At 42.5% G+C, this 14,476-nt stretch overlaps 1 protein-coding gene across 1 annotated transcript in view; it reads right to left on the reverse strand.

Moving 5' to 3' along the window:
- Window positions 1-14,476, reverse strand: part of iqsec2b (IQ motif and Sec7 domain ArfGEF 2b) — a 71,853-nt gene that overhangs the window by 17,676 nt on the left and 39,701 nt on the right. The window contains 7 exon segments of the mRNA XM_034124157.1: window positions 1,441-1,644; window positions 1,647-1,693; window positions 1,857-2,133; window positions 2,135-2,318; window positions 2,395-2,510; window positions 2,839-3,156; window positions 3,820-4,105. Coding sequence (XP_033980048.1) covers window positions 1,441-1,644; window positions 1,647-1,693; window positions 1,857-2,133; window positions 2,135-2,318; window positions 2,395-2,510; window positions 2,839-3,156; window positions 3,820-4,105 — 1,432 coding nt within the window.

A 14,476-nucleotide genomic window follows, 5' to 3' on the forward strand; every position in this document is an offset into this window, starting at 1 on the left:
CCAGCGAGCGAGCGAGCGAGGGAGCGAGCGAGCGAGCGAGCCAGCGAGCGACCGAGCGACCGAGCGAGCCAGCCAGCCAGCGAGCCAGCGAGGAGCGAGCGAGCGAGCGAGCGATGCCAGCGAGCCAGCGAGCGAGCGACCGAGCGACCGACCGAGCCAGCCAGCCAGCCAGCCAGCGAGCGAGCCAGCGAGCGATGCGAGCGAGCCAGCGAGCGAGCGAGCGAGCGACCGAGCGAGCCAGCGAGCCAGCGAGCGAGCGAGCGAGCGAGCCAGCGAGCGAGCGAGCGAGCGAGCGAGCGAGCGAGTCAGCGAGCGAGCGAGCGAGCGAGGCGACCGAGCGAGCGAGCGAGCGAGCGAGCGAGCGAGCGAGCCAGCGAGCCAGCCAGCGAGCGAGCGATGCGAGCGAGCGAGCGAGCCAGAGAGCCAGCGAGCCAGCGAGCCAGCGAGCGAGCGAGCGAGCGAGCGAGCGAGCGAGCGAGCGAGCGAGCGAGCGAGCGAGCGAGCGAGCGAGCGACCGACCGAGCCAGCCAGCCAGCCAGCCAGCGACCGAGCGAGCGACCGAGCGAGCGAGCGAGGCGACCGGAGCGAGCGAGCGAGCGAGCCGAGCGAGCTATGCGACGGCGAGCGAGCGAGCGAGCCATCGAGCGAGCGAGCGATCGAGCTAGCGAGCGATCGCAGCGAGCGCACGACCTAGCCTCCACCAGCCTATCTACCGATCGAGCTACCGATCTATCGATCTAGCGAGCTAGCTATCTATCTATCTATCGATCTATCTATCTAGCTATCTATCTTATCTATCTATCTATCTATCTATCTACTCTATCTATCCTATCTATCATTACCTACCTACCTATCTATCTATCTATCTATCTACCTATCTATCTATCAGGTAGGTTGACACGTACGAGGAATTTGACTTGGTGTCATGGTACTGTACATAACCTACATAAAAGTTTAAAAAAAATGTAAAACACAGATAGAGAACTATTTTAAGAAAACTATAATAACATAAAAACAAATGTATTCAAATAATTTAAAAAAATATAAAATATAGCAGTATTTACCTAGAAATAGAATGGAATTAATAGTGGAATTAAAATATGGAATAGATTTGGCAGTAATAAAAAAAGAAAACAAAGCCACCAGTTGTATGATCACTAACAACGTGCACAGAGCAGTATTTCTCTGATCTACAGCACCACACCTGAACTTTTGAAAGAACATCCATAACAATCATCTGTTTGCAACTCATATATATCAATATTCCAATTACTGTATATAGACTATTCTATTATATTCTATTTTATTTCATTTACCTGTACTATTTTATCTGTTTTATTGTGTTGCTCTGTTGGAGGAGCCTGTGACCTAAGATGTCCATTGTCATAACTACACTGTAGCTATGCACAAATGACAATAAAAAGCCTCGAAACTTGAAACAGGGTCTCACTTGTTGAACATGTTGAGTCCGATGCGGTACTGCCTCCTCTGCACCACGTCGCTGTTGAAGGGGGGCGAGTCCCAGCTGTGCCGGCACTCCCTCTGGTACGTCTGCTTCCCGAGGGGCGGCAGCGGCTCCCGCAGGCTGTCCTGGGACGAGGAGCCCGAGCTGCAGTTCACCGTCTCGTTGGAGTTGGTGGTGGAGTGTTGAGCGAGTCGTTGTCTCCGTCCGAGCAACACGGCTGCTCCAGACCTCCAGGGGGCAGCGCTGTGGAGGAGGAGGAGGACAGGGGGGGGGTGGGGGGCTGCTGGGGGGAGGAGGAGGAGGAGGGGGTGTCGGGGTACTGGTGGTGGTGGATGGGGTGGTGGTGATGGTGGTGAGAGGCCACCTGGTGGGGGATGTGAGTGGGGATGACTCTGCCTGGAGGCCGCGTCTGACCCTGAGCGGCCGCTGGCGAGGGGGGGGGCCGGGCTCCTGTGTTGGGGGAGTGTTTGAGGGTCCCCTGAGGAGACCCTCCCCCCCCCTACCGGCTCCTGCTCGTACACCAGCTGCCGGGTCAGGGAGCCGCGGTCCGAGCGGTCGCTCATGTCCACCGAGCTGTCGCTGGGCGGCTCGATGGTGAGCAGCGGCAGGTGGGCTCCTCTCAGACGGTAGTCCCGGCACTCGGTGCAGGGGGTGCTGCGTCTGCTGTTACCGCTGCCCCCCCCCCTCCGTGTCCCGGCTGTCCTCACGCCCGCTCACCCCCCCGCCGGGGCCCCAGTACTCTGTGTCCGTGCTGCTGGGGCCCCGGTCCAGGGACAGCGGGGAGGAGGGCATGCCGTCGTCCATGTAGAGTGTGACGTCGCTGTAGGAGGTGGCGGTGCTGTCTCCGTGCATGCTGAGGCCCCCCCCCCGCCCCCCGGGCGCGCCCCACCGCCCCCCGTTGGGAGGACGGGTTGCTGCTGCTGCTCCACACACACTCCTCAAAGTCCTCGCTGAGACCCCCCCTCTCCCTGCTGCCCTCCTGGGAGTCATCGCGACCCGCGCGGCAGGTGAGGGCGTCGTCTATGGAGTCGGCTAAAGACTTCACCTGGAGGGGGCGAGGAGGAGCAGGTCAGCAGACTGACTGGGTTTAGCTCATTTATTTACGTGTTTAATAATACAAAATAGTTTGTGTGGAGTAAGCATGAAGTTGATAATGTAATGCGACAATTTCAAGAAAACGGGGATTGATTTTTTTAAAGGAACAATGAATGGAGTTCTTTATCCCGACTTGTTATTACAACACATTTACTATTTATCTTGGATCAAATAAAGTTCCATAGCAGCAAACATGTTGTTATATTTGACTGGCCAAGGTTCAGCTACCAGGTGTGTTTTTGTTGATGCACATTACAAAGAGTGTGTATAGACGTCACCTGTTTGGAGAAGGAGTCCTCCAGGTGTGTGTAGTCTCCGGGCCGGTCGGGGTCTGGGGAGTGGGGGGGTCCGATGGCCACATTGTGGGTGAAGCTGGTCTGAGTTTGGGCCTGCTGCTGCGGCTGCCGCTCATCGAAGGAGTACTGCAGCCTCATGTTGGACAGGATGATGCGGCGCGTCATGCGGCTCTCTGACGCCGAGCTGCGCAGGCGCTCAAAGTTCTTGTTCATGCGATACTGTCTGAAGGCCGTCTGGATGATCCTCGCTGCTCTGCGACTGACGAAGGAACCGCCGTACTTCCTCTCCAGCATCTCCACCTGGAAGAAGGGGGAGGAAGAGAAGATTGAGGAGAAGGAATCCATCATCTGCATAATGTTCACTGGGGCTCAAAATCCAGACTTAAAAATCTTACTTAAGTCAGAACGTTGAGATTTTCTGAAAAAGTCAGAATGTTGAGATTTTCAGAAAGTAGTCAACATTTTGAGATTTTCACAAAAATGTCAGAAAGTTGAGAAAAGTCAGAATTTTGAGATTTTCTGAAAAAAGTCAGAATGTAAAAAAAAAAGTCAGAATGTTGAGATTTTCAGAAAGTAGTCAATTAGATTTTCAGAAAAAGTCAACATTTTGAATCAGACATTTTAGATTTTCAATAAAAAGTCAGAATGTTGAGAAAAAAGTCAGAATGTTGAGAAAAAAGTCAGCATTTTTTGATTTTCTGAAAAAAGTCAGAATTTTGAGAAAAAAAGTCAGAATTTTTAGATTTTCTGAAAAAGGTCAGAATTTTCAGATATTAAAAATAAGGTCAAAATAAATAGTCAGAATTTTGAACATTTCTGGAAAACGTCAGCATTTTGTGGTGCTAGGTATGCAGGACGCCTAGGCAAAATAAAATAGACATCACATCTTTCTTCCAACTAATTATATTTAAAACTTGCACCTGTCCTTACCCTCCATTCACTTGAGTAAATGTACTTAGTTACCTTCTTATCCTGCAGGTCAGTGGAGAGCTCGTAGCTGTCGGACAGCGCCTTGCACCTCTTGTTCTCCTCCTCCTCCTGCTTGCGGAGGGCCAGGCTGGCGGGCTGGTGGCGGCTCCGCAGGGCCCAGGCCAGGCTCGCTGAGCTGGGGCCCGACACGAGGGAGGGGTCCCTAGAGCCGGGGGCCACAGGGCTGTCAGAGTACCGCTCAGACCCTCGCTGGTAGGGGGTCTGCTGGATGAAGGAGACGTCTTTACGGGGGCCCGTCTCTGGAGGATCCCCCTCCACACTGCAGGGGAAAGAAGCTGTTAGTGGTGAATAGGGTAAAAAAAAAGAACTGGTAGATATCACAATGAAACTTACCCAGTTGATTACTTACATTAAGACAATTATTTTTTGTATTGGAAGTTGTTGACATATTAAACTCAAAGGCTTTTACAAAGGTAACTTTAACTTTTTATCAGTCCAAAAAACAGATTGTGAAATTCAGACACTACAGGTGAAATGGTGAAGAATTTAATTTATAGTTATCAAAATGAAACTTACCCAGTTGATTAATATACTAAATAATCGTTTTTAGTATTGGAAGTATTTTGAAATTGTAAGTTTAAATATGCAAATAATGCATTTTAGTATAACATATGTGCTGATTTGCAAACACTTCCAGAACAGAAATGTGAGTATTGGATAAAGCCAGGTTCAAAATCCTTGTTTTTAAAACCCTTGTTTAATTTTGTTGACATATTTGTTATGACCCTGGGTCATTAGGTCATTTGTGTGTGGATATTTCCCCTCCTCCTGTGAGAGTCAGTGAAGGTTTCTCATTTCTCTAATTCCCCTCCTTGACTCCTATCCTCGTGTCTTAGTCCCGCCCACAGGAGATGCGAGCGGAGGAGTCGAGGAGGGGAACCGAGGAGAGGAAATGAGAGAATTGAGAAACCTTCTGTGTGTGTGTGTGTGTGTGTGTGTGTGTGTGTGTGTGTGAGCAAGCAGGTGGTGCCCGTTAGCTGATTGGCTGCCTGCAACATGCTGATTGGTCCACCTGAAGAGACAGGAGCATTTAAGCTGCCATGCAGTTCCTCTGCCCTATCTCTCCTAATTAAAACTCCTATCCTCGTGTCTTAGTCCCGCCCACAGGAGATGCGAGCGGAGGAGTCGAGGAGGGGAACCGAGGAGAGGAAATTAGAGAATTGAGAAACCGTGTGTGTGTGTGTGTGTGTGTGTGTGTGTGTGTGTGTGTGTGTGTGTGTGTGTGTGTGTTGTGTGTGTGTGTGTGTGTGTGTGTGTGTGGTGTGTGTGTGTGTGTGTGTGTGTGTGTGTGTGTGTGTGTGTGTGTGTGTGTGTGTGTGTGTGTGGTGTGTGTGTGTGTGTGTGTGTGTGTGTGTGTGTGTGTGTGTGTGTGTGTGTGTGTGTGTGTGTGTGTGTGTGTGTGTGTGTGTGTGTGTGTGTGTGTGTGTGTGTGTGTGTGTGTGTGTGTGTGTAAGCAGGTGGTGCCCGTTAGCTGATTGGCTGCCTTCAACATACGTGTCACAGTATCACCTCAAAATACAAGATACGAAACATTTTCAACCGTGCAACAAAATATAAATAGTCCTACAAATATTTTAATTTTATTTCCTTCTTATTTTTGTCTAAGCTCAAGGGAGCCAGAGTAGAGGGCTTAAAGAGCCGCGGGTTGCCGACCCCTGCCCTAGACCTGGGCGTAACATATTAGAAGAAAGGGTTAAAATAAAAGGTAACTTTACATTTTACAGTGGTAACTTTAAATATGTTCTTTAACCAGTCCAAAAACAGAAAAACACATTTTTTTTAATATAATGTTCACTTCATACACTACAGGTAAATAGGGTTAAATGTAACTTTTAGTACTCACAATGAAACTTCCCCAGTTGATTACTGACATTAAGACAATTAGGTTTTGTATTGCAAGTTTTCTGAAATGTAATGTTTAAATATGCAAATATACATTATAATATGAAATATGTGCTAATTTGCAAACATTTCCAGGCCAGAAATGTGAACAATTCTTGTTTCATTTTGTTGACATATATAGGTATCTTTAAATATTTTGAATATACTGTACATGATAGGTGGTTAGGGTGAAACATTTAACGACATATCACCATGAAACTTCTCAATTTCATTACTGACATTAAAACAATAAAATCATACTATTAGCACGAGGGAAGTTCCATCATCCTGGAAGGTGGCCACCGATCTTTAAATCTGGGGATAAGGCAATAATGTCCAATTATAGACCAATCAGCATCCTCCCCTGTGTCTCTAAGGTAGCTGAGAAATGGGTGTCAAAACTAATCACCAAACATTTAGACAAAGGTTTCGCTCCACTCCACCCAATGCAGTTTGGTTTTCGTGCTCACCACTCCACTGAGACAGCTAACTGTGTCTTTGTGGAAAAGGTTAAATGTGTGTTGGACACAAGCCCATATGTAGGTGCTGTCTTCCTTGATCTCAGGAAGGCTTTTGACACTGTTGACCACCAAGTGCTCCTTACAAAGCTGACTCATTTCACATTTTTCGGCAGATTCAATACATTGGTTTAAGTCTTACTTATCGAACAGAAAACAGTGTGTTTTGGTCAACGGAGCCAAATCCCCCTACCTTGTGAACCCAGTTGGGGTTCCACAAGGTTCCATTCTTTGACCATTACTGTTTTCTCTGCACATTAATGACTTGCCTAATGTATGTCCTGAGTTGAATGTACAAATGTATGCCGATGATGCGGTCATCTTTGTACACAGGAAAAACACTGAAATGATCTCATCCTGTCTCTCAAATAATTTGGACAAAGTTCAACACTGGCTGATCAACATTTGCTTGCAGTTAAACGTAAAAAAACCAGTATGCATGATGTTCAGTAAACGACCAGTCAAAATCGAAGGATCCAATGTGTTTTTAAACGGAGCAGAATTAGAACTAGTCCCCCACTTCAAGTATCTTGGAGTCATACTGGACTCGAACTTGACTTTTAAGAAACATATTAAGAAAGTATCCAATACCATTAAATTCAACTTGCAACATGTTAAACAAATTAGACCTTTCTTAACTGTCAATGCTGCAAAGTCATACCTCCACTGTATGATTCTATCCCACATTGAATACTGTTTGACAAACTGGTCGTTTGCTTGTGCCACAAACCTGAAACCAATAGAACAGCTGTACAAGAGAGCTATCAAGGTGTTTGACAGAAAGCCTTATTCATACCACCACTGTACCATCCTTGAAAAACACAATTTCTTGAGTTTTGACCATTTTAAGTCTTTTAAAAGTATGTGTTTTTTTTATTAATGTTTACATGGACTGCCCCCCCCCCCCTCCCTTAGGGGAATTCATCCACAAAAAACACACTGGACGCTGCACTAGGTCAGAAACCAGAGGAGACTGTGAGGTCCACCGTAGACGGACCACTTTTGGACAAAATGTCCTTTCCATTAAAAGGCAGCTCATTGTGGAATAGCCTCCCAACTGAGTTACGGGATTGTCTCAATAGCTTCAAAGGTCAACTCAGAGAATGGTTGAGAAACAACCAGATGTGCAATCACCGCCAAATGCACTTTAACACAGGGGTAACTCCTCTTGCAGTCTTTATGTATCTCTTGTATCCTCTCTTGCACTTTATATGTCGTTGCTGCTATATTGTATTACCATGTCTTAATACTTGTGTATGCTGCTCTTGCTCTTTTGCACTTTTTGCACATCATGTATTTTGTTTTTGCTATGTTTGTAAAATGTAATTTTCTTAAATGTTTTATGTGAGGGACTGCGGATGGAAATGAGCTCAAAGGTAAATCTGGCACTGTTACGCTTGACACATTTTAATGAGAGACAGAGACATAAGAGACAGGAGCATTTAAGCTGCAGCCATGCAGTTCCTCTGCCCTCTCTCTCATCGAGCTCTCCTACTCCCAACTCCGTGTCTGTTGTAGAAAACCTGATCTATTGTTCTGTGTGGTTAAATCTAACGATTACCGGTCCTTTTGTACATTTTGGTATCTTTGTAAACTAATTTAATCTGTCTTGAAAGACACGCTTTGCTTTGCCCAGGAGTGCGACACCCTTTTATTTTGTTCAAATCCAGTTTTTTCGTTAGGCTAGGTAAGAAGCCTGTATTTTATTTTACTTATTTTGTTAGGCAAGATTTATGTATGCGCAGGGTTATTTGTTTATGTGGGTTGTCTCGCCTCCTTTAAAAACAAACCGGTAATTAAAATGAAAGGCATTTTTCTGTCTCATTGTCCATTTCTTGGGAGTGGGAAGAGTGGGGAGAGTGCAATTGTGTGCTGCGCCTAGGTTCCCCTAGACTTGGGCGTAACATATTAGAAGAAAGGGTTGAAATAAAAGGTAACTTTACATTTTACAGTGGTAACTTTAAATATGTTCTTTAACCAGTCCAAAAACAGAAAAACACATTTTTTTGAATATATTGTTCACTTCATACACTACAGGTAAATAGGGTCAAATGTAACTTTTAGTACTCAAAATGAAACTTCCCCAGTTCATTACTGACATTAAGACAATTAGGTTTTGTATTGCAAGTTTTCTGAAATGTAATGTTTAAATATGCAAAAATACATTATAATATGAAATATGTGCTAATTTGCAAACATTTCCAGGCCAGAAATGTGAACAATTCTTGTTTCATTTTGTTGACATATTAGAGGGAAATGTTAAAATAGAGGTCTCTTTAAATATTTTGAATATACTGTACATGATAGGTGGTTAGGGTGAAAAATGTAACGACTAGATATCACCATGAAACTTCTCAATTTCATTACTGACATTAAAACAATAGGTTTTTGTATTACAAGTTTTCAAAAAAAAAGGATGTTAAAAATGCAAATGAGGCCTGAATGAAACCTATACAGACACAAATTCACAAAGGTACCAAAACAAAACCTAAAAGTGCATTCTGGGTGTTTTCTTTCCACCGGTCTGAAGGAAGCAAAATACCAGATTCCCCAAATTGACCAGTGCCTGTAAAACATGTTTGTGCCTGCAGTGTCGTCTTCAGAGCTGGAATAATAAAAAAGGGACTTACTTGTAAAGTTTAGTGCGCCGAGTAGTTAACTTTATCCTTCTGGAATTCATGGTGAACTTTTGACTCAAAGCCGTGCTAAAGATCCGAACACATTCCTCGTCTTCCTTATAACTCCTTATTTTATAGTCAGAATATGAGTTAATAGACTACCAAAGGTTATTTACTGCCTCTCACTGTCTTCCAGTCCCACTCAGTGTGTCTTTATCTGGCAAACACTGTAGTAAACACGGATTTTAAGGAGTGTTCAACCACAAAAACACACCTACCAGCAGTGTTATATTTGCAGCATGTATACAACTATTACTATTACTGAAATATCTTTTGACAAAAAACAACTCAGATTCACTCACCACAAGTCAGAAGTGAAAGCAAATCACCCAAAAACTTTAGCTGGATTCATATGCAGACTTAGTAGTGGATCCTTATATGACAAACACCTTGTTTCAGCTGATTTTAAAGCAGCCAACAACCATTAAAACACACACACGTTCAACACTATACTGACAGGAAAGACTATATTATGTTAGCAGCAAGTGTAAAACAAGCAAACAACAGTGAGGATCTTAGATTAACTCTTACTTAAAGCTAGAAACTAAGATTTGCAACCAAATCACCACAAGCTGATTTTTAGGAGCCAACAACCACAACAACTCCAACACTATACTAACAAGAAAGACTAGGTTATGTTAAGTGTAAAACAAACAAAATAGTGAGACAGAATATATCTCCTCCCAGATTCACTTTCATACAAAGCTAGCAGCTAAGATTTGCAGCCAAATCCCCAACAAACTTTAGCTGAATTTGAATCCAAACAATAAAAGCAGAGAGATCCTCCAGAGTCCTGCTGCTCATGTTTTCCCAGACAAATCCCACCACAGGTCCATTAGTCAGTGGGTGTTTTTGGAGAACAGTGTCAAGCTCCTGCCTGCCTACATTTCCTCCGTGTTTTGTTAGCCACGCCCCCTTTCTGTCAGCTGTGCCATGAAAAGGAGCTGCTGCAGATCCAGGGTCAGATGTGTGGGAGCCCTAGGAGATATGCAAATCATGCAGGAGTTGGCGGTGTCGTGGTTTCTTCCGTTTGCATAGTCTCAAACATTCATGCAGAAGGCAATAAAAGGAGTGAAATGGAGCTTTCTTTATGAGGACAATCATGTCTGAGTGCCGGCTCCTCCCTGCCTCTTTGTGTTGGATCGCAGAGACTTCCTGTTCCAAAAACAGGACCAGTTAGAAAAAGCTCCACAGGAAAGCGGGAAATAACTTGAAGGTATTTTAATTTGTTAGTTTGGATCTTGTAGGGCAGGGGTGTCAAACTCAAGGCCCGGGGGCCAAATCCGGCCTGTGACTTCTTTTTATGCGGCCCCACAAGAGCTTGCAAAGAATATAATATGTTTATCATATGGTTACATGCCGATTTACAGAAGCACGTTGCCCATAAACTACATGTCCCACAATGCATCTCAAATTTGACTTTTTTTCCAAAATTTGACTTTTTTTCCCCAAATTTCACGCTTTCATTTTTTTTTTTGACTTTCTTTCCAGAATTTGGCTTTTCTTTTTAAATCATTTTGTGACATTCTCACCGAAGACACTTGCAATTATTTGCCCTAGACTTCTGCTTTCAGACGTAGTTAATTATGAAGTTATTACCCTATCCGATAATAATCCAATGCAGAGGTAATAATGGAATATAATACATTATTTTATATATATTAAATATTTATATATGTATTTTTATATAGTCTTAAAATTATAACCGGCCCTTTGAGTGCAACCATAATTCCAATGTGGCCCGCGATGAAATTGAGTTTGACACCCCTGTTGTAGGGCATCATTTAAAACAATGATCTCAGATGCAATGTCCACAGGAAATAGTCTGCCCGAAATTCATAAAAATTACTAATTTCATAAATATATATATATCTTCCTGCAGTTCTACAGTTCATCAGTTCACTTTGCAATTTTTGTTATGCGTTAAATATCTTACAACATATCCATAAATATGTCACTTAGTCAGGGTTCATCAGTAGTTGATGCTGAAATGTAAACATGTTGACAAAGCCTCAGGGTCTTTGGAGTGGGTCGGAGGAAACTCAGCACAATGCGGCCGGACATCCTGCACATGAGCGGCTAAATATTTGTTGAGTCTAATTACAGCAACAGTGAGGAAGCTGCAGCAGAAACAGAGTCGTGCAGAAACACGGAGATCGATACGTGACACAATCCTGACATCTGCAGGATAACACACATCACCACAGCTCAGAGGGTCATATCAGCTTCACAGATTTATACATCTGTTTAGAACGGACTCTTCTGTCTCAAAGTGTGCCCTCTCACACTCACTCATACATTTGTTTTTGTTGCCTTATTTATTATTATTCATTGATTTGATGTGTCTTTGTGTTGATTACATAACTCTCGGATGGATTCAGATTATTATTATATATTTTTGTTATTTGTCCTGCTTGCTTGTTTTGGTCCAATACATTTTTTGGGGTGTTTATTGAAATGTTTTTGTTTGATTTGGTGGCGGTGTGCACAATGAACACTGAGGCAGTTCGAATATGTATGTTTAAAATAAAGATTATTAAAACAAATATATATTAAATGTTCACTTAACCCCTTTTTAAGGCCATTAAATATATAAATATCTTGTTTATTAAGAGTTTCATATATATGTTTTTCCTAATTAATACTTGTTTGTATTATTAAATACATATATTATATATTATACATAATATATATTTTTTTAGTACATTACATAAAACCACAACACAGCAAAACATAAGCAAGTTGTCTCCTTATATAGATGAATATTTACTTCGTTTTCAAATGTTTAAACAAAAGATCTTATCTGCATACGCTGTTTTCTTTCTTTCTTGTTAAATACTGGCACATCTAAAAAAAACATGTACTATTTGCAGGGAATTAAGCAGCATTTGGATCCAGAATCTTCTGTTCTCACAGTGTAAACAAAGTGTAAATAGGAACCAATCGTAGATAATAACCCATAATAACCCCGGCTTCCATTTTAAATAAAAACACGTGTTGTTGAGACAGATATCTGCTGTTATTTCACATTATGCAGATCATTCACAACCTGTGGAGCATCTTCCACACCCACCTCCTCAGTAACAGTCAATACGTCGTCATGGCAACTACGCTTCTAGTCCTAACAACTGCCTCACCGCCCACAGAGGTCACTAAGCAACCGTCACTAAGCAACCCCCTCCCTCCCTCCTCTATTTAAGGAGCAGAGGAGGAGGAATGGTAGATAAGATGCTGCACAGAGATATATTTAAAGAAAAACAGTGTATAAAGTGGAGAGGAAAGCAGATCTTGTAGTACATAGAGCTTGTACTTGAGTAAAAGTAGAAGTACTCAGATCTTGTACTTGAGTAAAAGTAGAAGTACTCAGAACTTGTACTTGAGTAAAAGTAGAAGTACTCAGATCTTGTACTTGAGTAAAAGTAGAAGTACTCAGATCTTGTAGTACATAGAGCTTGTACTTGAGTAAAAGTAGAAGTACTCAGATCTTGTACTTGAGTAAAAGTAGAAGTACTCAGATCTTGTACTTGAGTAAAAGTAGAAGTACTCAGAGCTTGTCCTTGAGTAAAAGTAGAAGTACTCAGATCTTGTACTTGAGTAAAAGTAGAAGTACTCAGATCTTGTATTTGAGTAAAAGTAGAAGTACTCAGATCTTGTACTTGAGTAAAAGTAGAAGTACTCAGCTCTTGTATTTGAGTAAAAGTAGAAGTACTCAGATCTTGTATTTGAGTAAAAGTAGAAGTACTCAGAGCTTGTACTTGAGTAAAAGTAGAAGTACTCAGAACTTGTACTTGAGTAAAAGTAGAAGTACTCAGATCTTGTACTTGAGTAAAAGTAGAAGTACTCAGATCTTGTATTTGAGTAAAAGTAGAAGTACTCAGATCTTGTACTTGAGTAAAAGTACAAGTACTCAGATCTTGTACTTGATTAAAAGTAGAAGTACTCAGATATTGTACTTAAGTAAAAGTAGAAGTACTCAGATCTTGTACTTGAGTAAAATACTTGTGAATTTACTCCAGGTGTAACTAAAGTCTGATTTAAGAGGTGATTATATTTCACATCATTCATCCAAATCTGTAAAGTAACTAAAGGGATTCAATAAATGTAGTAGAGTAAAAGTACACAGTAGCATAACATGGGAATACTAAAGTAAAGTAAAGTACCTCAATATTGTACAGTACTTGAGTAAATGTACTTAGTTACTTCCCACCAAAGTAAGTAAGATTTCTTGAAATAAGATGGGCTATTTAGATAAATGAAATCTTGTCATTAGCTGGGAAAACGTATTTTTAACTATATTCTTTTACCAGAATAAGCAGATGTGTTACAAAATAAGCTAGAAATACTCCAAAGTGTTCTGTTTTCTGATGTTGGTTGTTTCCCTGGGCAAGACACTTCCCCTCAAATTGCTCCTGTGGGGATTGCCCACAGTACTGAATGTATGTAAGTAGCTTTGGATAAAAGTGTCTAACAAGTTAAATGTATTGGTTTATTCTGACTAGAAATTAAACAAACATTCCTGGCAAGATTTCAAGTTTGTACAGTGAATAGGTCGTTACGGAAAGAAGACTAGCCTTATACAGCCAGTCTCTTTACAGTGCCAACAGTTAGCATCACTGTAGCTTCCTGCCATGCACATAAAATACACGCCACAGGACACAAGCCTGATCTCTTAAATTGACTTTTGTATCCACACTTTTTCCATACATTTCCCATCTTGTTGCTCACTCTTAAGGAATAAGGATTTGAGTCCTAGGATGCCTGGATCTGCAGTTACCAGAGAGACAAGCTGAGCAAACGTTACGGCCTTCATCCTATATCTGCCAAACAGCATGAGAACACACTGATTTCTAATGTTAAACTGCTTTATTCAGTGTTGTCACTGGTTTTTATCAGCAGGTTGATCTGTTTCGAGGAGGAGGAGACCTCTGTGGAGGATTTTGAAGCTGACAAAAAAGCAAAGACAAATTACCGTGACCCCACGTTTATTTCACGACACCATATCTTGCTGTCTTTGGTTATCCATCCAACCGCTGCATTTCATTCAGAATGCAGCAGCTCGACTGGTTTTCAACCTCCCAAAGTCTTCCCACAATGCACTGCTCCTCCGCTCCCTTAACTGACTGCCAGTTGTTGCCCTAATCTGCTTAAAGACACTGGTCCTGTCCTAATGTGCTGTGAAGGATCCTTCCTACATCCAGGCCTTAGTTAAACCAAACACTTCAGCACGTGCACCTCGCTCTGCATCAGCCAATTGGCTCGCTACTCCCTCACTGACCCCTCATCTAAAACCCGCTGTTGGGAAAATACTGAATGCACTCTTCCAATATCAGAGTACACATGATAACAAAGGTATCCCAACTGTAGCTGTGTACATGACAGGATGTATGATTACCTAGAAGAGCATCAGGACTGTTTGAGGCATATGATAGCTATGTGATTAACATGATGATTCAGCCTCTATGGAGATAGACATATGACAAGCATGATCATTTCTGACGTGGAGCTAATCTGAAGTAAACATTGAATACTGTTTTATATTCCTCCATCTTGTGA

The sequence above is a fragment of the Trematomus bernacchii genome, unplaced genomic scaffold (assembly GCF_902827165.1).
Source record: "Trematomus bernacchii unplaced genomic scaffold, fTreBer1.1, whole genome shotgun sequence".
NCBI classification, from domain to species: Eukaryota; Metazoa; Chordata; class Actinopteri; order Perciformes; family Nototheniidae; genus Trematomus; species Trematomus bernacchii.